Here is a 24,586-nt window from a genome sequence, read left to right as displayed (position 1 = left end):
ACAGGAAGTCTTTTGGCTGGCTGCCCAGGAAGAAAGGAGGCGGCTCCGCCCCTCTGCACGCCTTCCGGCGCCTCCCCTAGCTCCACGAGGTGTTTAAATCACCTCAAACATGGCCGCCCCCATGCTGGAGACACGAGGCTACGCCAAAATGGCGGCTCGTGCGATCCAGCAAAAAAAATGGCGGCGGCCTGTACTGAATAGCGGTGTGCTGCAGGGCACACAACACTCTCTCTGCATGGGGATTTGGCGTGGTTGGCGGTACCGGCCCTGGCGGACCGCATGGCCATTCGGGAGGCCTGCTATTAGCTGGAGATCTGATTAGGAAGGCAGTCTACATGTCCGTGGCTTCTGACTGGTAGGTAGCTTATTCTTATCACCGTAAGATTCCCAGAATGCCACAGATTACAATCTTTTTAACATGTATACAATTAGATTGTTAGCTCCCAAACCAAGCCTCCTGGCTTTTTGCACATAAAATCACACTCAAAGTAGGAGGATCTGTGTCATTTATAGGATAGAGAGGGACTCTATCTTACCATACAGAGAGGGGCCCGCGTTCACCACAAGACCCGTCTCCACCGGGGCGGGAGGGCTGTCGACCGATATGGACGCCGTGACTCATGGTCTTTGGCGTTTCAGCGAGACGTTTAACTCGCGGGGTCAGTCCTTTAATGGGACTTTGTCGCGGCCGACCCAGCGCAGAGCTATGGCCTGCACGCGCTCGTAGGCTGAACTGGGGTGACCACCGGATCTCAACATCCAGCCCGTCGCCCAGTTCAGCTTTCTTGCTTGAAGATCTCACAGAAACACTGGAGAAAAAAAGCTGTCTAAAAATCCTTTAAGAAAAAAATTCTTGCCAGGACCTAAGATCCCAGCAAGGTATCTAGGTCCTTACTCCTAACTAGACAGAAAATAACTGATTTGCTGAGGCAGAGAGAGAGAGGATATACCCTCTGGGACTGCCCCTAGGGTGTGGCCAGAGCTTTTTAATTTCCTGTCTAGTCCTGCTCCTGTGGAGGCAACATAACCCGAAGGTGGTGTATCACCGAGGACTACTGTACGTCTGTCAATGAGCGCTAGAGAAAAGAAATTATTTAACACTTCCGCCTTTTCTCTGTCCTCCGTGGCCATTTTTCCTTTATCATCTTTTATGGGGCCAATGTGCTCTGGCCTCGCTTTCCTACTCTTTATATACTTAAAGAACTTCTTGGGGTTCTTTTTACTCTCCTCCGCTATATGTCTCTCGTGTTCTATTTTAGCCGCCCTGATTTCGTCTTTACATTTCTTATTACACTCTTTGTAGTGCTTAAATGCTGCCAATGACCCCTCAGTCTTGTATTTTTTGAAGGCCTTTTCTTTAGCTCTAATATACATTTTTATGTTGGAGTTTAGCCACCCAGGGTTTAGTTTTGCTCTTTTAAATTTATTTCCCTGTGGAATGCACTGGCCCACCCCCTTGTTAAGTATGCTCTTGAAGCACTCCCATTTTTCCTCCGTGTTCTTTGTTCCCAGGGTTCTATCCCATTTGATATTTTCTAGCAGCGAGCGCAGTTTAGGGAAATTGGCTCTTTTGAAATTCAGTGTCCTTATATTACCCTTGTGTTTCCTATTACTGTAATTAATACTGAAACCAATTGACCTATGGTCACTGTTCCCTAAGTTGTCCCGTATTTCTATATCCGTGAGCAGGTCTGTATTGTTGGTAATCAGTAGGTCAAGTACCGCATTGTTTCTTGTCGGTGCATTCACCATCTGACCCATGAAATTGTCCTGCAAAACATTTAGGAACTGCCGAGCCTTGGCTGAATGCACGGTTTCTTCTGCCCAGTCTATATCAGGATAATTAAAGTCCCCCATTTAATGACATTTCCCATCCTTGCTGCCAATCTTATCTGTAACATGAGGTCCGCCTCACCCTCCTCCCTCTGGTTGGGGGGCCTATAGCATACGCCCAATATTACCTTCCCCACCGTGCCTTTCCTTTGAAGCTCTACCCATAGGGATTCTGCCTCGTCCATAGCTCCATTATTAATATCATCCCTCATATTTACCTGTATACTGTTCTTAATATACAAACATACCCCTCCCCCTTTTTTACCCTCTCTATCTCTGCGATAAAGGGAATACCCCTGAATGGTCGCCATCCAGTCATGAGAGCTGTCAAACCAAGTCTCAGTTATCCCCACAAAATCTAAGTCCTCCTCAAACATCAGCAGCTCCTGCTCTCCCATCTTGTTGGCCAGGCTTCTGGCATTGGTATACAAACCTCTTAAATTTGATCGGTTACATTTATCCTCAGGTGTAGACCATAAGGCCCAGCAACTGCATGCAAGTCCTGAGAGGTGATCGGCGGTTGGATAATAGGAGCCGAATCGCATGCTGCAATTTCAACAGTTTCATTTCTCGAAGAAACACCCGGGCTGAGGCTGAATCCAGAGTCAGACCCAGGTAGTCCAGCTTGTTGGACAGAGTCAAGGCTGGCTTTTGAAAATTCAGAGTTGGCTTTATGAGGTCCAGATCTTCCTTCAGAACAGATGGAGATTCTGCTCTCAGAAGAAGATCGTCCAGATACCCCAGCACCAATATCCCCCGCTGCCTGAGTAAGGCTAACACCGGGACCAACACTTTTGTGAACACTCGAGGAGCTGAGGCGAGACCAAAAGGGTAACGCCACGAATTGATAGTGCTCTTCACCTATGGCAAAGTGAAGAAAACGCTGATGCCCGACATATATTGGGACATAAAAGGTAAGAGTCCTTGATATCGATGGAGGCCAGAAATCCTCTTGATGAAGCCACTACCGTGTGAATGGACTCCATTCTGAATTTCTGAACCCATACAAAGTGGTTCAGGGCCTTGAGGTCCAAGGTTGGACGAACCTTGCCCTCCTCCCTGGGAACCCCTAAAAAGGTGCCGACTCTGGAACTGGTACAATGACTCCTTGTGACAGATCCTGAACTGCCAGAAGCCGATCCGGGGACAGGCGCAGGTTGGAAGGGAAGAACCTTGCAGGGGGCAAGGACCGAAACTCGATCTTGTAACCGGACCAAATCGTGGACCCATCTGTCTTGAACGAAAGAGGTTCACGGGTCCGGAAAGCAGCACAAATGTCCCCCCGCCCCATGTACGGGTGAGGGTGCCCCATAAGGCAGAGGAGGACTTGTCTGCTAGGCCAGCTGAGCCTGCTTTTGACTTACCAACCCAGGGTCTCTTGGAACCTCCCAAGAAGGAACAGGAGCATTTTGAACCCTTGTCCTGCAACCCTGCGGGATGATAGGGCCGCTTATGAGCCAAGAAGACAGGATCACGTTTGCGGCAAGACTCTAGTTTTTAGCAGCCATGGAAGTTCTAAACAAAACGGTCCCCCACGAACGTCAGAACCTTTTTGGAGGCCTGGTCCACAGACCAGCATTTGACCAGATCATGCGGCGCAGAGTCACCTCTGTCACTGACACCCTGCAGGCTAAACGTCCAGAGAGGCATCACAGATATACTGTAACCCCTGTATCAACTGGTCCGCCAGTTCAGGAGGGTGCTGACCCCCTTCCAAATCCTGTCGTAAAAGCTTAGCTCATTCCGTCAAGGTCTGGGAGACCAAGGTTATGGCAAACATTGGCCTCAAAATTGAACCTGCCACAGTAAAAAGATGGCAGACTAGAGATTCAGCTTTCCTGTCTACAGGGTCTTTAAAGGACAGCGCGTCCTCCACTGGTAGCAATGTAACTTTATTTAACCTAGAAACCTGAGAGTCCACCTCCGGTGGCACTGTCAGTTTCTTTAAGAGCGACTCCTCAAAAAGATACCTCCGAGATACCTCCTGGCGAAACGCTTAGGTATTCCAACCATGTGTTTCAGGGATCTCCACTGACTAGCGACAATCTGGTCGAAGTAGGCAGGAAAGGGGAACACCTTAGTCACCTTGGATGGTTTGCGGGTGCCATTAGCTGTGTCCTCCATTTTTAAAGTTTCCCGCACTGATACAATCAGTGCCTCCACAATTGCCTTTTCTTGCGCAGATGTAGTGGAAGAGGAAATCATCCTCACTGTCAGACCACTTAAAAGTGCGTGGAAGCTGACCCTGTAGGGTGACTTGCGTCCACGTCGGCCAAATCAGCCTCAGAATCTTGGGAAGCAGAGGAGGGAGGTGAAGGCGGAGGGTGCTTTTAACTAGGTCTCTTATGGAGAACCATGTCCACTTTAAAAAGAAGTGAAAAAAAATGTGTATCCAAATTGCGCTAACTAAAATTAATAAATAAATGAATAGTGAGCTGCTGACACACCAACTGACATAAGTTGTCTAAATGCAAGGGAAAAAAATAAGGTGCAGTGCTAAAAAAAAAAATCAATAAGGGTATAACACAATATGAGTGCACAAATATTGAAAGCAGTTGAAATAAACAAAGTTCATAGAAATGAGTCCAATGTGAAAGTGAAGCATCCAAATTCATAAGGTGACAGTAGACTGGAAAGATCCCCGCACCAGCAAAATAAACATGAATGCGCTCACCGGAGGGTATGGACCCAGGTTACCATATAGTAAGTGGGTCATACAGACTGGATATCAACATAGATGTCCCCCAGTGTGACTGGATCATCGGATGTTCAAAATGGGTAGCAACGGAGTCTCCAATGAGGATGCCAGAAGTTCCCATTAAGATGTGCATGCATAGGGATAAGCCAGACAACATTGACATAGTGTAAAACCGCTTTAAAAATGTATTAAAAATACGGAAGTACACTTACAGACATCCAAGTGAAACAGTGCAGGAGTACAATAAGATGGCACTTGTGACGTTATGACGCGTTTCATTACAGTTAACATATTCATAGGAAGTTGCCCCGCGGCGGCCAAATCAGCCTCAGAATCTGAGGAAGCAGAGGAGGCAGGTGAAGGCAGAGGGCGATTTTAACTAAGTCTCTTTTGGAGAACCATGTCCACTTTTGACACCAATGACTGCAAGACTGCCACTATGGCCGCCTTGGCAGACTGAGACCCAGAGGGTCCCGCAGCTTCTGAGAGCGGGTCAGGTTTTTACACGTGTTCTAAGGGCTCCGTGATACCTGGGGACCGTCGGAAAAAAATGCGAAATTATAAAATACGCTGTGAAAAAAAAAAAAAAAACCACACCGCTGTCACCGGTGGCACTACAGGTCCCAGCAGCTCTGTAATAGCAGAAACCAGGGAGATATACTGCCCCAGGACTCACCACCAAACGACTCAGAAGGACAGACAGAGAAAGAGAGAGAAGTGCCAGGGCAAAAAACCCACAAACAGCAAGAAGAGCTGCTGTCAGAGCGCTCTCTTCCGCATCCAGGCACAGCTCACCCACACCACAGAGAAAATTTCAATAGTATAAAAGTAACATTTCTCCATATCCCTAGAAGAGAGTAGAGGGGGTGGGGTGTGCTAGATAAGGTGCAACACCGCTAGTGAGGGGGGGTTGCGTCTGCGTAGGAAGGACCTATGGGGGGCCTACCAACCCAGGGAAGGACCCACATGCACCCCAAATTTTCCTGAGGAAGAGGAGGAGGATGGCACTAAACACACCTTTGGAACCGAGCGGGCACCACTCCGGGCAGATCACCTCCCCAACTTGGAACAGGGGGTGCTGTGGGCCAGAGGTACGCTGCGACTCAGGCCACGAACAGGTCATGTACATTCTCGTGAGGTGTTTTACTCGCAGGCCAGCCCCCGTCCTGTGGGGCTATGTCGCGGCCGATCTAGAGCAGAGCTGCGGTCTGCACACACTCGCTGGCCAGACTGGGGAGACCATAAGGATCTAGGATATTCAGTGCATCACCCAGTCCGACAATTGAATGTAGAAGAAAGAACAAAAAGGAAAAAAGTTCTATCTAAAAAAGGAAAAAATGCCAGGACCAGAGATACCAGGAAGGAGCTATGTCCTAACGAGCAGGGCCCTTTAAATCCTCCTGTATTGAATTGTATTGTCTTCCCTCATATTGTAAAGCGCTGCGCAAACTGTCGGCACTATATAAATCCTGTATAATAATAATATTGTCCTTACTCAAGACTAGGCAGAAAAAACAAAACTGAGATCCCATAGCAGGAAGTGGGATTTGGAATGTCCTATAGATGTAGTCAAGCTTTGTAAACCATTTTCCGCCTAGTGTCCTATTTCTAAGGAGAGAAAGAGAAAGAGAGAAAGAGAGAAAGAGAGAAAGAGAGAAAGAGAGAAAGAGAGAAAGAGAGAGAGAAAGAGAAAGAGAGAGAGAAAGAGAGAGAGAAAGAGAGAGAGAAAGAGAGAAAGAAAGAGAGAAAGAGAGAGAGAAAGAGAGAGAGAGAAAGAGAGAGAGAGAAAGAGAGAAAGAGAGAGAGAGAAAGAGAGAGAGAGAGAGAGAGAGAGAGAGAGAGAGAGAGAGAGAGAGAGAGAGAGAGAGAGAGAGAGAGAGAGAGAGAGAGAGAGAGAGAGAGAGAAAGAGAGAGAGAGAGAAAGAGAGAGAGAGAGAAAGAGAGAGAGAGAGAGAGAAAGAGAGAGAGAGAGAGAGAAAGAGAGCGAGAGCGAGAAAGAGAGAGCGAAAGAGAGAGAGAAAGAGAGAGCGAGAGCGAAAGCGAGAGCGAGAGCGAGAGAGAAAGAGAGAGAGAGAGAGAGAGAGAGAAAGAAAGAGAGAGAAAGATCTTCATCTTCTTAAATCATAAAGTTATACTGCCCCTACAGGAGTATAACACTAGGCAGAGAAAAAGCTTGAACATGCCTATGGGGCAGTCCCTGGGGGTGTACTTCCACTTCCTGCTATATGCATTCAATTTTGTAACAAGCAGTGTCAGAAGGAAAAAAACCCAACTTCATAGAGGGGCGGGTGCTGTGTTCATCAATGAACATCAGAGAAATGGATTTTAAGCTAAGACAACAATTCAATTTTCTCTTTCGTTCATTGACGGACACAGCTCTTCACCTTCTTGACTGCAGGGACATCCCAAAGCAGTGTCAAACATGAGGGGTGGTAAGAGCAGAATAACATACTTCCCCACGGCTAAACATAGCCAACCAGGTAACTTGGAGCTCAACTTTCAACAACTGGAGCTCACCTGAAAAAAAACACCCTCAAAAAAAGATGGACAAGACCTCTAAACAGCAGCCTGCAAAACTTTGCGGCCAAAAGAAGCATCCGCAGATGCCAACACATCCACATGCGCCTGCAAACCTGCCTCACTGATGCCCGATGCCGGAAGGCCTAGGAAGCACTAAACGCCCGAGTAGCGTGTGCCTTGACAGGGAAAAGAGGAACCTGACCCTTAATAGAATAAGTCTGAACCAGAGTCTGTCTGATCCATCTGGAAAAGGTCACAGCAGAAGCAGTCAGCCCCCTGCGAGGTCCATCCGTGAGGACAAATAGTGAGTCAGATTGCAAGAGTGCAAGGCAACTTCCTTAGGATGCTTAGGCTTGGGACACAGGGAGGGCAACATAATGTCTTCATTCAGATGAAAGTCAGAGACGACCTTCAGAAGTAACGACGGACATGGACGGAGGACCACCAGGTAAGGTGAACGACAAGACAATGCCGCTAGTTCAGACACCCTGCGCACTGAAGTAATGGCCACCAAAAAGACCATGTAAGCAGGGGAATCTCCCAAATATTTTCAAAGGGAGGCTTCTAGAGAACGGACAACACCAAATTGAGGTTCCATGGCGGCTAAGGAGACCGAACAGGAGGAAACAAGTGTCCCACGCCCTGGAGAAAAAGTACGCACCAAGGAGTGTGTGGCCAACATGTGTTGAAAGAAAACTGCTAAGGCTGAGACCTGGCCCTTGATGGTACTCAAGGCCAGGCACAGCTCAACCCCTCGTTGGAGGAAAGCCAAGATCCGAGCCACTGAGAGGAACGAGGGTGAACCCGGAGGGATTCACACGAAGCAATGCAAGTCTTCCACATACGATTGTAAATCTTCCTAGAAGTAGAATTTCTATCTTTTAACAGCGTAGGAATCACCAAGTCAGACAACCCTCTGACCTTCAACACCTGGCTTTCAACAGCCAAGCCATCAAAGCCAGCGGCTGTAAGGCAGGATGGAAGATTTGCCCTTGGGACAGCAGATCTTCCCTGAGAGGGAGTCCCCAAGGAGCATCGGCGACCAGCCGTACCAGATCGGCGTACCAAGACCGGCGAGGCCAGTCTGGAGCCACTAGGATGACTGGAATCCCTTCTGCCTCGATTCTGCGTAGTAGTCTCAGCAGAAGCTGGAGAGGGGGAAAGGCGTAAATCAGACGATACTGACTCCAAGGAGCCACTAAAGAGTCTGTAGCGACAGCTAGAGGATCCAGAGACCGTGCCACAAACCTCTGAACCTTCCTGTTGAGGCAAGAGGCCAACAGCTCCACCACTGGAGTAACGCCTGTCGACTGAGATAGTTCGCTTGTCAATTTTCCACCCCTGGAATGCGCACAGAAGAGAGGGCTTAACAAATCTTTCCGCCAACCTTAAAATGCCGGCAACTTCCCGAGCCACCAGGACACTTGAATCTGCACCGGACACCTCTAGAGAAGACTTGTCCAATGATCCAGACAAAGTTTGATCGCTCAGAGTTCCAGTACATTGATCGATAATCTGGACTCTTCCTGAGACAAGACTCCTTGAGCACAATCTGTGCCAAGGACGCCTCCCCACCCGGACAGGTGCATGCAAGTCGAAGAGATGACTGTTCTGGTCAGCAAAGGCAGAATTGCCTCCTTCAACTTCTGAAGTTTCTCCCGAGGAAGAAACACTCTGGCTGAGGACGAGTCCAGAGTCAAACACAGATAGACTAGGCTTGTGGACTCCCTCCAACTGAACTCCCTCCGTGGTTGTAGAGTAATCTCCAAATTGTCCAACAAGGCGGACGAAAAATCAGACTGCAAAAAGCAGATCGTCCAGGTACCCCAGTAGCGCGTTCCCCTGCTGACGTAGTAATGCTAGAACCGGGGCCAACACTTTCGTGAAGACCTGAGGAGCGGAAGCGAGACCAAAGAGAAACGCCACAAATTGATAATGCTCGTCTCCCACGGCAAAGCGGAGGAAACGCTGATGGGCAACACCAATTGGGATGTGAAAGTAGGCATCCTTGATGTTGATGGAGGCGAGAAAATCCCCCTGGATGTAGGGACGCCACCACCGTGCGCATGGACTCCATGTGGAACTTTTGTACCCGCACAAAGTTGTTTAGCGCCCTGAGGTCCAGTATTGGGCACACCTTGCCCTCCTACCTGGTAACTGTAAACAGGTTTGAGTAAAAACCCTGAAAACGTTACGACTTGGAGCCAGAACAATCACCTTCAAGTAACAAATCTTGCACCGCCCCATAGAGATCCTTTAAGCGATCTGGGGATAAGTGCAGGTTGGAAGGAAAGAACCTTTCCGGAGGATATGATTGAAACTTGTTCTTGTAGCTGAAGCGAATGACTTTGTAGACCCACTTGTCCTAGAACAGGGAGGTCCATGGATCCGGAAAGCCATCCCCCTACCCCAGGCACGGGTGAGGACGCCCTTCATGCGGAGGAATTTTTGTCCGCAGGTCTGGCAGCACCTGCTCCTGGTTTGCCCAACCAAGACTTTTTGAAACCCCCAGCGGAGGCCCGAAAGGGCTTGGATCCCTTGTCTTGAGACCCTGAGGGACAACAAAGTCACTTGTGAGCTGAAAAGGAAGGTCCACGTCTGTGACAGGGCTCTTTACCCATGGAAGCATGAGGAAGGAGTAGTACTCTTTCCAACTGTGAGGCACTTGATGTCTCCCCATGGAAGTTCCAAACAGGCGATCCCCCACGAATGGCAGATCAGGCAAGGTCTTCTTAGAAGCCTGGTCCGCAGACCAGCATTTCAGTCAGATAATGCACCACAGGACCACTGCTGAGACAGACAGTCTAGAAAGCAGGGGTGCGGCAGCCAAAGAGGCATCATTGACAAATAGTAGACTTTGGACCAACTGATCTGCCAGCTCCAACAAGGCAGGGGGGAGCTGCTTCTCCTCCAGGTCCCAGGGTAAAAGCTTAGCCCACTCATTTAGAATTTGCGACACCAGGGCAATAGTAATCACCAGCTTAATCGCCAAACCAGCCACAGCCACATATGGCGGGCCAGAGCCTCCGCGCTCTTATTAACTGGACCTGTAAAGGCTTGGGACTACTCAACCGGAATGAAGGTAGCTCAATTTGACCCGGAAACCGGCGAGTCCACTACAGATTGAACCGTCTACCTGTAACGCAGTTAAGCCTCATAAGGATACCGCAAGCAAAAATGCTTAGCAACCACTGTGTTTTGGACAACCCCACTGTTTTGTGACAATGTTGTCAAGGTAAGCGGAAAGAGGAACACACTTGCAGCTTTAGAGGGCCTGCGGGTGCCAAAAGGAACCGGTGCCTCTGACACGGCATTAGCCGCATCCTCCATTTTTAAAGTTTCACGCACTTACACTGTGTATCCACCAGCGCCTATTTAAGCACGGCTAGAGGAGCAGAGGAATCATCCTTACTATCTGAGCACTCAGGGTGCGTGGATGCAGACCCAATAGGGTCGCTATATACTAAGCTCGCCCCGAAAAACAATCAGGGCAGGTCGCCAAAGCCCCCCCGCAAAGGGGATGCCAGCTAAGGGCCCACAATGGACCACCTATCAGACCCGGCAAAAAAAAAACAAGGGGGTCGGCCTCCATACAGGATATAATAGGACAGGGCTCGACAATCCCCGGGCGCCAGGTCGCATTTGCGACTAGAATTAGCGACCTGGCGCCTGGGGGTGCCCTGCAGAAGGTGTCCTGTCATTTTTGCCCGGACTTCCACGCACGGAGTGCACGGACTTCCGGGCCGTCCGAAAATTGAGGCCCCGGCTTTTCGGCCTACTTGAGATGACAGGCTTCCAATGGGGAACTGGCGCCCTCTTGTGGAGGCCGGGAGTAATGACTGTTGTAATGACTGTTTCCACTGCCTTTTTGTTCTCAATTCATTCATTACCATCTCCCTGTCCAGTTAGTTACCTTTGACAGGGAGTGTGGTTATTATTATTTAATTTATTTTTTAAATGTAAAAAAAAAAAAAAATAATAATATTTTTTTCTTTTTTTTTTAATTATTAAAAAAAAAATCTTTTTTTCCAATTATTAAAAAAAAAATATATATATCTATGTATATATATATATATATATATATATATATATATATATATATATATATATATAAATATATATCTCTATAAATATATATCTCTATAAATATATATCTCTATATATATATATATATATATATATATATATATATATATATATATATATATATATATATACTTTTTTTTTTTTCCTCATCGCCATGCCACAGCCGAAGGCCCCTTTCACACGGGCTGTCTGATCAGGTCCGCCTGTCAGTTTTTCAGGCAGACCTGATCGGACCCTTGATTCTCCTCTATGGAGCAGTAATCTGCCGCCATCTGATCCTGTCCACCAAAAGCAGACGGATGGTGGTTCTATTTTCTATCCATCCCGTGGATCGGATCAGATGGCATCGGATGGAAAGAGACAGACAGTCTGTTTTCATCCAATTGTGCTATAGAGGAGAGTGGGGTTCTAGTCGTATTTATGTGTAAATTTAGTATCAGTTTTATTAAATAAAGCTTGGTTGTTAGTTTAAAAAAAAAAAACTGGCTCCTAACTTTTTTAGCTGGCTATAAATAATGAAGCACCCCCACAGCACTACCCATTCCAAGGGAGGTGCCAAGCTGACCACATGTCCAAGCAGGCTGCGGCCTAAAATTTTGTGGAGGCCCAGCTGCAATTGCATGGATCCTCAGCCCGGGAGGTGCCCAAAAGAAGAGTGGGGGCTTCAGCTACACACACCGAGGCAGCCCCCCAAAGGCGGCGCCCGACTCGGCTGCTGCTTAAATTTTTGAAAGCCGCAGCCATAATTTTTGACCAGATCCAGGCCATGTGAGGTGCGTACCTGCGGATAATAAAACATCTGCTCCCCCAGCCCAACACCTGCCACAGGGAGCCCAAAGGACATCCCTGCCCTAATCACAAACCCTCAGGGTGGCAGGGAACCCTGCTCAACCCCCCGTTGCGCCCCAGGTAAACATGGTCAGCAGCAACTTCAACAAGCCCCCCTTAAGAGCATGTGGCAACAGCCAGCTGATAACCTCACCGAGAAAGGGTAGGGGAGGGGGGGTGTGGAGAAGAGGGGAGGGGGGCTGTGGAGCGGAGGAGAGGAGGGGAGGAGGGGGGGCCCAAAGACCCACAGTGGCTGAAATTTTAGAGGGGCTGAAGGGGAAGGATGGGAACCAGGGGGACTGACCATCCCAGGGAAGGGCCCACGTCCACCCCAAAACCCTCTAGGGGTAGTGGGGGGGGGTACAGCTATTTACCACACAAGGAACAGGGTGGGCACCACTCCAGACAGGACACCACTCCATTGTAATGTGGGTGCTGGCGGCCAGGAGGAAACGCTGCGACTCAGGCTGAAGCCAGTTTGCATGCGCCTTCACGAGTCATTTAACTCGCAGGCCAGCCCCCGTCCAGTGGGGCAATGTCGCAGCCAACCTAGCATGGCGTTGCGGTCTGCAGGTGCTGACTGGCTGGACTGGGGGGGACCCTAAGGATCTATATTATCCAGTTTATCATCCAGTCCAGCACTTGACTGTAGCTCTCACAGTAACAAAATAATAAAAAAAGGAGGAAAAAAAAAATCCATGCAAAAAAGGAAAAAAATTGCCAGGATCAGAGATCCCAGCAGGGAACTAGGTCCTTACTCCCGACTAGGCAGAAAAAAAACTGAATACCTATAGCAGGAAGTAAGAGTATATCCCCCAGGAACTGCCCCATAGGAGGGCTCAAGCTTTTTCTCTGCCTAGTGTCCTTCTCCTGTAGGGGGCAGTATAACCCTGCGTTCAAGAAGATGAAGAGCTGTGCCTGTCAATGAACTAAAGAGAAAATTGCATTTCCCTATTTGTACTGTGGGAGCCACGGTATAGTGAATGCAGGGTCCTGGGCTTAGTAACACTAATGTAGGCCCATGTTAGACCAATGATCTTTGAGTTATTAGCAGCAAAAAAAATGTGAAAATGTGCAGGGAGATCATTTACCTTCTTAAATGTGTTTCTCTGGACTAAAACATGCCAATGGGCAAGTGTGTCTCCTCCCTTTAGGGTCATCCATAATGATCTTGCTGCTGGTGAATAAGCAGTGTTCTCATTCATGTCAGGTTAGTATTCTAGGTGAGCATATTTTTTTTTCTACTGGTTGAGTCCAACAATAGTCATCTTGACAGGGAAGTGGGGGAATGTAACAGGGACAGAGACAGAGACAACAAAATTCTATTGCAACTATTGCGGGGATTTTCTACCTAAAAATAGTCAAATGCAAAGGTAGTTGGGAGATCTTACATTACTTCCTGTTCTGACACCGGTCAAATAGACACAAATCAAGGAGAAATCTTGTTGACAGAGGTAAAAAAAAAAAAAAAAGCGAGATCCAGGGAAGGCAAGAGCTTTAACCACTTCAATACAGGGCACTTTTATTCCCTTCCTGCCCAGCTCAATTTTCAGCTTTCAGTTATGTTGTATTTTAAATGAGAAATTGTGCAGTCATGCAACACTGTACCCAAACTAAATTGTATTATTTTGTTCACACAAGTAGAGCTTTCTTTTGCTGGTATTTATTTTAATCTTTTTCTAAATAAAATCGAAAAAAAAAAAAAGACTACAAACTTTTGAAGAAAAAAAAAAAAACTTGTTTTCCTTAGTTATACAATTTTGCAAATAAATAATTGTTCTTCATTAAAATTTAGCCTAAAATGTATTACGCTACATTTCTTTGGTGAAAATAACCCAAACCAGTGTATTTAATTTAGTCTGTAGGAAAGTTATCCACAAGCTATGGTATATATCCGTAAATCGATCAATCCTGATGTACTGATGGGCTATCTCATTTCTTGAAGCCCTAAAATCCCAGGACAGTATAAATAACCCCCCCCCCCCCCCCAAAAAAAACGTCCCATTTTTGGAAATGTAGACAGTCCAAGGTGTTTAGTAAGAAGCATGGCGGGTTTTTTGTCATAATTTTTTGGAAAATTGAATTAAAAAAAAAAAAAAAAAAAAAAAAGGGAATGAAAAAAAAGTAGAAAATTTTTACATACTGTGACTAGTGCAGTACAGCATCATATGTCTGGTGTAGCTGTGATAAAGGGACACTGACAAAGCACGAAAAAAAAATAAAAATCTATTTTAATTTATATTATAGTTACATATTACATAGTTCGTGAGGTTGAAAAAAAAAAAAAAAAGACACCAGTCCAGCCTATGATGAGTGTGTGTGTGTGCGCGTGCGTGTTTTTTTATTACATTCTTTTCAAAAAAAAAAAAAAATTTACGATTTTTTATTTTTGACACACTGCGACCATAGCAACATAATGTTACCATAGGAATATTGTACTACTGTGGGGAAGTGATCAGGATTTTGTATTATTTTTTTAAACACATTATGTATGCTTATAGCAGTCAATCATACAAAAATGTGATGCGCCAGAAATATAAAATCAAAAAGTGATGACAATAAATCATATCCAGTTCATAAGGCACATAGCAATGTGTGTGCTTCCAATAAAATGATATAAAGAGTGTCCCGTGTTCAGATGAAGAAAATCCAGTGATGAAAACAACTTGTAATCACCAATATAGTGAATCCCTCCACCAGGTGAATCTGCCTCTCACCTTTCTGAAGGACCCAAACGGGCCAGCAATCACATGTATCATTGATCAGACTTCCAGGAAAGAGCCACACTATATTGCACCTCGAGGGATCCCGGGACATATAGAAAACAGATGAAGAAATCTAGTGCTCTCCGCTTACTAATGAGGGTATGCTTTATTAGAGAAAGGCAGATCAACTCACATTTGTCGGGCACTCAGCTGTGCCTGCTGTATAATCGATGTCAGCGATCTGTTACCAGAGAGAGACTCTGCGTCGGCCACGCAAGCTCCGCCCCCCTATACGCGTTACGTCGAGCGTAATGCTCCTTTGACTTCCTCGGTAGGGGTGGCTAGTGCGTGCCAAGCCTCACTTTAAATACATCAACTCTCAGGTGGATTGGCCAGCAGCTGAGTGCCCGACAAATGTGAGTTGATCTGCCTTTCTCTAATAAAGCATACCCTCATTAGTAAGCGGAGAGCACTAGATTTCTTCATCTGTTTTCTATATGTCCCGGGATCCCTCGAGGTGCAATATAGTGTGGCTCTTTCCTGGAAGTCTGATCAATGATACATGTGATTGCTGGCCCGTTTGGGTCCTTCAGAAAGGTGAGAGGCAGATTCACCTGGTGGAGGGATTCACTATATTGGTGATTACAAGTTGTTTTCATCACTGGATTTTCTTCATCTGAACACGGGACACTCTTTATATCATTTTATTGGAAGCACACACATTGCTATGTGCCTTATGAACTGGATATGATTTATTGTCATCACTTTTTGATTTTATATTTCTGGCGCATCACATTTTTGTATGATTTATAGTTTATTGTGATTTGTGAAACACGATTGGTGCATGCTGCCGGACACCACTATTGATTTATAAGTTCACACACCTGATTTATGCACAGTGAATTGGTGTTGAGTTATTTTATCACATATAATAGGTTTGCGCTGATAGTTTTTTTGTATTTCATATGCTTATAGCAGTGAATTACATTGCTATAAGTGAGCATTTTACTGAATGAAACTGAATCAGTCTGTTTTGGGATTAACTGTGATTGGTCAACGCTAATCACATGGTACAGATAAGCTGTGATTGGCCATGTCTGTACTATGTGATTAAATTGACTGATCACAGCTAGCAACAAACTCCACAATGGATGGCATGAAAGGAAGCCATCAATTCCTGCTGTGATTCGTCACAGTGGTCACATGGTACCAGCAACGGGCCAGTACTCTGATCGGTCATCGGCTGTGTCCCATCATGGCGTTCAGTCAGGATGAGAAAGCCACCACCCAGCTGTCAATCAGCTATTGGTTGGGCAGGAACTGGTTAATATACCTCAAATTTGCTGGCTGTGTATCAGCCCAATCCAGTTCAGCTCTCATCCTGGTGGCTTGGGTTACATATGAAGGTTATCCTATGTTATAGCATTGGTTCTTAACTAGACATAAAAGTTACCCTTGTACAGATCTACCGGCCTCTACCCCTCCCCAATCCATTATACATGTGTTACACACAACATTTTTCCTTAGGAAGTGCATGAGATACCTTGTGCCTGAAGCAGGAGTCATCGGGTGAACAACGGGTTCAGAGAGCTGAGCCTGAAAGAGAACAGAGGAAATGAGCATATGGTTTATTGCCTATATTCTGGCCATAGTGCCAGGAAAAAAAAAAAAAAAAAAAAGGAGGAAGAGGAGTGCAATAAACCCCTTAGCACAGATGCCTCCCGTACCTTTAAGAAGTTTTAGACCGCCATGATTGGCTGTCACAAGATCGGAAAACTCCTGATATCAAGTAGCAAACTGGAGTTTATCGTTACCCACCAGTAACTGTGCTAAGAGCGCGCTCTGGGCACATCATCGTTTACATTCTGGTATGCATATACAGTATCTCACAAAAGTGAGTACACCCCTCACATTTTTGTAAATATTTTATTATATCTTTTCATGTGACAACACTGAAGAAATTACACTTTGCTGCAATGTAAAGAAGTGAGTGTACAGCTTGTATAACAGTGTAAATTTGCTGTCCCCTCAAAACAACTCAACACACAGCCATTAATGTCTAAACCGCTGGCAAAAAAGTGAGTACACCCCTAAGTGAAAATGTCCAAATTGGGCCCAATTAGCCATTTTCCCTCCCCGATGTCATGTGACTCTTTAGTGTTACAAGGTCTAAGGTGTGAATGGGGAGCAGGTGTGTTCAATTTGGTGTTCTGGCTCCCACTCTCTCATACTGGTCACTGGAAGTTCAACATGGCACCTCATGGCAAAGAACTCTCTGGGGATCTGAAAAAAAGAATTGTTGCTCTACATGACCTAGGCTATAAGAAGATTGCCAAGACCCTGAAACTGAGCTGCAGCACGGTTACTAAGACCATACAGCAGTTTAACAGGACAGGATCCACTCAGAACAGGCCTCGCCATGGTCAACCAAAGAAGTTGAGTGCACGTGCTCAGCGTCATATCTAGAGGTTGTCTTTGGGAAATAGACGTACGAGTGCTGCCAGCATTGCTGTAGAGGTTGAAGAGGTGGGGGGGGGGGGGGTCTGTCAGTGCTCAGACCATACACCGCACACTGCATCAAATTGGTCTGCATGGCTGTCATCCCAGAAGGAAGCCTCTTCTAAAGATGATACACAAGAAAGCCCGCAAACAGTTAGCTGAAGACAAACAGACTAAAGACATGGATTACTAGAACCATGTCCTGTGGTCTGATGAGACCAAGATAAACTTATTTGGTTTAGATGGTGACAAGCATGTGTGGCGTCAACCAGGTGAGGAGTACAAAGACAAGTGTGTCTTGCCTACAGTCAAGCATGGTGGTGGGAGTGTCATGGTCTGGAGCTGCAGAAGTGCTGCCGGCACTGGGGAGCTACAGTTCATTGAGGGAACCATGAAGGCCAACATGTATTGTGACATACTGGAGCAGAGCATGATCCCTTTCCTTTAGAAACTGGGCCGCAGGGCAGTATTTCAACATAAAAACGACCCCAAACACACCTCCAAGATGACCGCTGCCTTGCTAAAGAAGCCGAGGGTAAAAGGTGATGGACTGGCCAAGCATGTCTCCAGACCTAAACCCTATTGAGCATCTGTGGGGCAGCCTCAAACGGAAGGTGGAGGAGCACAAGGTCTCTAACATCCACCAGCTCCGTGATGTCATCATGGAGGAGTGGAAGAGGACTCCAGTGGCAACCGCTGAAGCTCTGGTGGACTCCATGCTCAAGAGGGCAAAGGCAGTGCTGGAAAATAATGGTGGCCACACAAAATATTGACAGCTTGGGAACAATTTGGACATTTCCACTTAGGGGTGTACTCACTTTTGTATCCAGCCGGTTTAGACATTAATGACTGTGTGCTGAGTAATTTTTAGGGGACAGCAAATTTACGCTGTTATACAAGCTGTATACTCACTACTTTACATTGTAGCAAAGTGTCATTTCCTCAGTGTTGTAACATGAAAAGATATAATAAAATATTTACTGAAATTTGAGGGGTGTACTCACTTTTGTGAGATACTGTATGTGGCCTCTTGGAGTTAAGGTCCACCCACCGAGAGGCCGCATATATGCATACGGCTGGCGAGAAGAGGTCAACCATTTTAAAAGCAGAGTTCCAGCCACCTGTCACTCAGCCGTCTTCATCCTCTGTCCTACCTCAGCGGCGCCAGCATCTTCATTATGGGCACCTGGCTCTGATAGCTTGCGGCTTCACTGCCGGGTGCCCACTGCGTATGCGCGTGTCGCCTGGTGCATTGTGACTGGTGGTTGCAGTCTACTGGGATCGGTCAGTGTCACAGAAGATTTAAGGGGGGCGGGAGGTGTGGTGGGGTTTGGAGAACTTCCGTTGCAGTGCGAATTGTGCAAGAGGAGCGAGGGAAGAGTCCTTAAAGTGAAACTTCCCCTTTTGGGTGGAGTTCTGCTTTAAGACCAGGCTTTTTCTACCATTTTTTTGTTTACAAGTTTAAATCAGTATATTTTGCTGGAAAACTACTTAAAGCCCCCAAAGATAATACATTTTTTTTTTTTTGAAGCAGAGACCCTTGGGAATAAAATAATGATCATTGCAGCTTATGTCACACAGTATTTGCACAGTGGTTTTGCAAACGCAACTTCTTTTGCAAAAAATACACTTCAATTAAAAACAAAAATCAATATAGAACATACATTTTTTAAAAAAAAAAATATGAAAAAAAAATATAAAGATGATGTTATGATGAGTAAATAGATACCCAACATGTCACGCTTAACCACTTGCCGACCGCCGCACGCGATCTACGTCAGCGGTCAGCCCCTCAAAGGCAAAGTGACGTAGGGCTACGTCACTAGCTTGTGAGGGTCTAGGGAGCGAGCGCGCGCCGCCGGAGGCGCGCTCCCGCGTGGTCACGGACCCCCCCGCGCGTGTGACCGGCGGACCCGATGTCCGCCGGCCACTCTGCGATCGGCGGGGGAGAGGGAGAAAGTCAGGCAGCTTGTGTAAACAAGCTGCCTGTCATTCTCCCCTCTGTATGAGAGCTGATCATATGGATCTACTATGTAGATCCGTTGATCACTCTGCATACAGCTGAAGCCACAGCCAATTACAGTAAGAATCACGCCCCTAGGGACACACACAGCCCCTCCCTCTCAAATAAAGTTAACCCCTTCACTACCAGTGTATTTTTACAGTAACAGTGCATATATATATAGCACTGATTACTGTAGAAATGTCACTGGTAACCCCAAAAGTGTCAAAAATGGCAGTCAAGGGTCCGATCTGTCCGCCGCAATGTCGCAGTCCCGAAAAAAAAAAAAAAAAAAAAAAAAAAAAAAAAAAAATCGCAGATCGCCGCCATTACGCGTTAAAAAAAAAAAAAACAAAAATGACAAAAATCTTTCCCTTAGTCAGTAAACGCAATAACTTTTGCGCAAACCAATCAAAATACGCTTTTTGCGATTTTTTTTACCAAACATAGGTAGCATAAAACAAATTGGCCGAAAATGTTAAAAAATTTTGATTTTTACATTTTTTTGGGGGGGAATTTCATATAAAAAAAAGGGAAAAATATTGCTATTTTTGCAAAATTGACGCTCTTTTTTTGTTTATAGCGCGTGATCAAAAAATTGCACAGGTGATCAAATACCGCCAAAAGAAAGCTCTGTTTGTGGGAAAAAAAGGACGCCAAATTCGTTTAGGTACAGCGTCGCACGACCGCGCAATTGTCCGTTAAAGTCACGCAGTGCCGAATCGCAAAATACCCCCTGGTCGTTTAGCAGCCAAATCCTCCGGGGCTTAAGTGGTTAAAATTGTGCATGCTCGTGGAATGGCAACAAACTACGGTACTTACAAATCTCCATAGGCGACGCTTTGAACACCTTTAAAGGGTACAGGTTTGGAGTTAGAGGAGGTCTAGCACTAGAATTATTGCTCTCACTCTAACGTTTGTGGTGATACCTCACGTGTGGTGCGAATACCATTTACATATATGTGCACAACTTACGTATGCATTTGCTTATGCGTGCAAGCACGGAGGGATCAGCGGGTGCTTTCAATTTTTTTTTTTATTCTTTATTTTTATCACTTTAAATCCTATTACAATGAATGTAAACATCTCTTAGACTCTCAATAGAAATAAGGAATATAGGTCCCCTTTCTGGAGAGATCTGGGGACAAAGACCCCAAATCTCTCCTTTACCTTTAAAGCGAAGTTCCGGACACAAAATCATGCCTGTAGATTTTATGGCATCCGCTTCCTTATCCTTTTTTGAGCCTGAATTGGATATTCCCGGCCTTTTTTTTTTTTTTTACTTGCCTTTTTAGAGAGGATAATATATTCACCTTACCATCCACTTCCTCCTTCCTCGGCCGCGGCCCGCGCCGTCACTTCCGCTTTGCAATGATTCCTGGGAGCTGAACGTCATCGCTCCCAGGAATCAATGCGCCTGCACCGGCCCCGACGTCAGTTCCGGTGTAGGCGCGTCATACCTTGCTAAACAGCTTCTGGGCATGTCCAGAAGCTGTGCAGGGATGACGCTGCAGACCCGGAAGTGACGGCGGGGCCGGCGCAGTGCATCGTGGGACGGAAGAGGATGCAGAAGAGGATCGCGCTGGCTTCAAGCTGCCCACACCGGAGATGGCAGCGCTGGAGAAGAAATTTTAAAAGTGAGTATTTCTTCTAAAAAGGTAAGTGCAAAACGGGACAGATCTGAGGCTATCCATTGTGGAATGTACTAGCCCTGACTGTCCGGGGGGTATGTTCATTGAAATTTTTTTTCTGTGGCCGGAACTCCGCTTTAAAAGCAAAGGATCAAAAATATATAATTTTTTTTAATTTTTTGCTTTAACAAAGAAAAAAAAATGGGATTTTTGACTTACCATAAAATCCATTTCTCTGATGTTCATTGACAGACAGCTCCTGATCTTCTTAACCATTTGGTTATACTCCCCCCCCCCCCCCCCCCACACACAGGAGTAGGACACTAGGCAGAAAAAAAGTCTGGTTACTCCACTAATCCATCTGGATATAGTCCCAGCAGATGCAGCCAAACCTTTACGACATCTCTCAGCAAGGACAAAAAAAGCATCTAATTTCCTAAAAGACTCAGTGACCGTCAGGTAAACCCTGATCGCCCAAACCACATCCAGAAAGTGCAAAACAATTTCCTTGGGATGCTTAGGCTTAAGACAGAGTGAAGGCAACACAATGTCTTCATTTAGATGGAAATCAGACACCACCTTAGGGAGAAAAAAAAACAGATTAGGTCGGAGTACCATTTTATCTCTGTGGACCACCAAATAAGGCGAACAGACATTCTGCGGGCAGAAGTAGTTGCCACCAGAAAAGCAACCTTCTTGGATAAAGAAAGCAGAGAAATCTCCCTAATGTTCTCAAAAGGAGGCTTTCGAAGAACAGACAAAACCAGATTGAGATCCCACGGAGCCAACGGGGATCTCCTCGGAGATCCAGATGACGCACCCCCCTGAATAAAAGTTCAAATCAAGGCATTAGCAGCCAACGGACGTTGGAAGTTAACAGCCAAAGCCGACACTTGGCCCTTGATAGTGCCCAGGGCCAACCGCTGCTCAATCCCGCTTTGTAAAAAGGCCAAAACCCTAGTCATTAAAAAACAAGCGAGGGTGCAACTTCAGCGATTCACACCATGAAATAACGGAATTTTTGTAAAATCTTACCTGTAAAATTCCTTTCTCTGAGTCCTCCGACAGTCGCCGCCTCTTCATATTCGTCACATATGGGGTATTAGACTTTGCTCCGAAGGAGTAGCTAGGCAACAGAATATGTTAACATTAAAGCTTTTAACATATCCCACCCTCAAGGGGTGGTCCCCTCAGTCAATACCCTCCTACTTCCTGCAACCATATCTCAGTTTTAGTGGAATAGCAGTAGAGTATACAACCAAACCCCAAAAGAGGGGCGGGGGCGGCGACTGTCGGAGGACTCAGAGAAAGGAATTTTACAGGTAAGATTTTACAAAAATTCCGTTTTCTCTTACGTCCTCCGACAGTCGCCGCCTCTTCATATTCGTCACATATGGGGACGTCCCAAAGCAGTGCAAACATGAGGGGTGGGAAACGCATCCGCGCCGAAAGGCAACGCAGTCTCCGCATCAAAGAAGGGAACCTTACCAAAGGAAGGAAACCAGCTGGGCAACAGGAAAAACAAGTGCTCAACAGGAGCAACAACCCAGGAAAAGACAAATAACCAGGGGATAAAAAACTTATCCCAACAGCCAGTGGTCCCCACAAGGGACCCTAGGGAATCGCCGCACTAAGAACCTTGCGGCCAAAGGAAGCATCCGCCGATGCCTGAACATCTACTTTGTAGAATTTTGTGAAAGTGTGCACGGTCGACCAAGTCGCCGCCTTACACACCTGGGCTACAGAAGCCCCACGACGACAGGCCCAAGACGTACTCAGAGATCTAGTAGAGTGCGCCTTCACAGGCACAGGGGGAACCTTCCCCTGCAAAGCATAGGCCTGTTCAATGGTCTGCCTGATCCATTTGGCGATGGTAGAGGCCGACGCCGCCATGCCCTTCCGAGGACCCTCTGGAAGAACAAACAAGGAATCCGTCTTTCGAAAAGACTCAGTCGATTTAAGGTAAACCCTTATCGCCCGAACAACATCCAAAGAATGTAATCTCACCTCCTTTGGATGTTTAGGCTTCGCGCACAGCGAAGGCAAGACAATATCCTCATTAAGATGGAATTCCGAAACTCGTTTCGGAAGAAAAGAAGGATTAGGTCGCAAGACCACCTTATCCAAATGAACAACCAGATACGGAGACTTGCAGGACAAAGCTGCCAGCTCCGACACTCTGCGAGCCGAAGTGATCGCCACCAAAAAGGCGACCTTTTTGGACAACATAGACAACGAGATCTCCCTGATCTGTTCAAAAGGAGCACGTTGCAACACAGATAGAATGAGATTCAAGTCCCAAGGGGGCAGAGGATCCCTCCTAGGAGGAACCAGATGCCGCACACCCCGAACAAAAGTGCCAACCAAGGAGTTGGAAGCCACGGGACGTTGAAACAGAACGGCCAGCGCAGACACCTGACCCTTTATCGTAGCCAGCGCCAAACGCTGATCGACACCCGTTTGAAGGAAGGACAGCACTCGGGAAACCGGAGTATGTGCAGGGAGAAAATCCCCTGGACTCACACCAAGCAAAATAGGCCTTCCAAGTACGGTAATAAACCTTCCCCGAGGAAGCCTTCCTCGCGTTGATCAAGGTATGAACGACCTCTGGGGAGAGACCCTTCTCCCTCAGGACCTCGGTTTCAACAGCCAGGCCGTCAAAGCCAGCGACTGTAAAGCAGGATGGTATATTGGTCCTTGAGACAGGAGATCGTCTCGAAGAGGCAGACGCCACGGGGCGTCGACCGCCAGATTCACGAGGTCTGCGTACCAGGACCGGCGAGGCCAGTCCGGTGCCACAAGAATCACCGTGCTGCGTTCCGAGTGTAACCTGCGAAGGAACCTGGACAGCAACTGAATCGGTGGAAACGCGTACATCAGCCTGTACTGATGCCACGGGGGCACTAACGCGTCCGAAGCGTCTGCCCGAGGGTCGCGCGTCCTTGCCACGAACCTTCTCACCTTGTTGTTGAGACGAGACGCGAACAGGTCCACCTCTGGAAGACCCCACTTCGCGCACAACGTCTGGAAGACAGCCGGGTGGAGAGACCACTCCCCCTGATCCAGGGTCTGGCGACTCAAATAGTCCGCCTGCCAGTTCTCCACCCCCGGAATGTGAACCGCCGTTAACGCCGGGACATGAGTCTTGGCCCAAGTCAGAATGTCGGCCACTTCTCGAGCCGCTCGGGCACTCCTGGTGCCCCCTTGGTGGTTGATGTAGGCCACCGCAGTGGCATTGTCCGTCTGCACCCGAACCGGGCAGCCCCGCAGCCTTCTGGTGCGATGACTCAACGAGATTTGAAGATCCAGAGACTGAGGTCGCCCGTCCCACATGGACAGGATCTCCGCTTGGAGACCCCGCGTGTGAAACTGGGCGAAGGGAATCGCCTCGAAGGCCGAGACCATCAATCCCAGACATCTCATGCACGTCCTTAGAGACGAGTGCGGAACGTCCCTGAGGGACCTGACTTCCTCCCGAAGAGTTCTGAGTTTGTCTTCCGGCAGGAAGACCTTCGCCTGTACAGAGTCCAGAATCATTCCCAGGTAGGGAAGACGAACCGACGGACTCAGCGTCGACTTTGGAAAATTTATCGTCCAACCAAACTCCTGTAGAGTTTGCATCGTGACAGACAGGTCCTCCTCCAGACCCTGGCTGGTCGCAGACCGAACCAGAATGTCGTCCAGATACCCCAGGACAGAAATGCCCTGGGCCCTCAACAATGCCAGAACCGGTGCAAGCACCTTGGTGAAGACCCGCGGAGCCGAGGCGAGACCAAAAGGCAAC

At 47.0% G+C, this 24,586-nt stretch overlaps 1 protein-coding gene across 1 annotated transcript in view; it reads right to left on the bottom strand.

The window, feature by feature from the left end:
* The window catches only part of LOC309549718 (interferon-induced, double-stranded RNA-activated protein kinase-like), a 363,835-nt gene that overhangs the window by 329,475 nt on the left and 9,774 nt on the right, over nt 1-24,586 (bottom strand). Inside the window, exon 3 of the mRNA XM_082250192.1 lies at nt 16,214-16,266. Coding sequence (XP_082106318.1) covers nt 16,214-16,266 — 53 coding nt within the window. The remainder of the gene's footprint in view (nt 1-16,213; nt 16,267-24,586) is intronic.

The sequence above is a fragment of the Pelophylax lessonae genome (assembly GCF_965119305.1).
Source record: "Pelophylax lessonae genome assembly, chromosome: 3".
Taxonomy (NCBI): Eukaryota; Metazoa; Chordata; class Amphibia; order Anura; family Ranidae; genus Pelophylax; species Pelophylax lessonae.
This window is presented reverse-complemented; position numbering and strand designations above follow the sequence as displayed.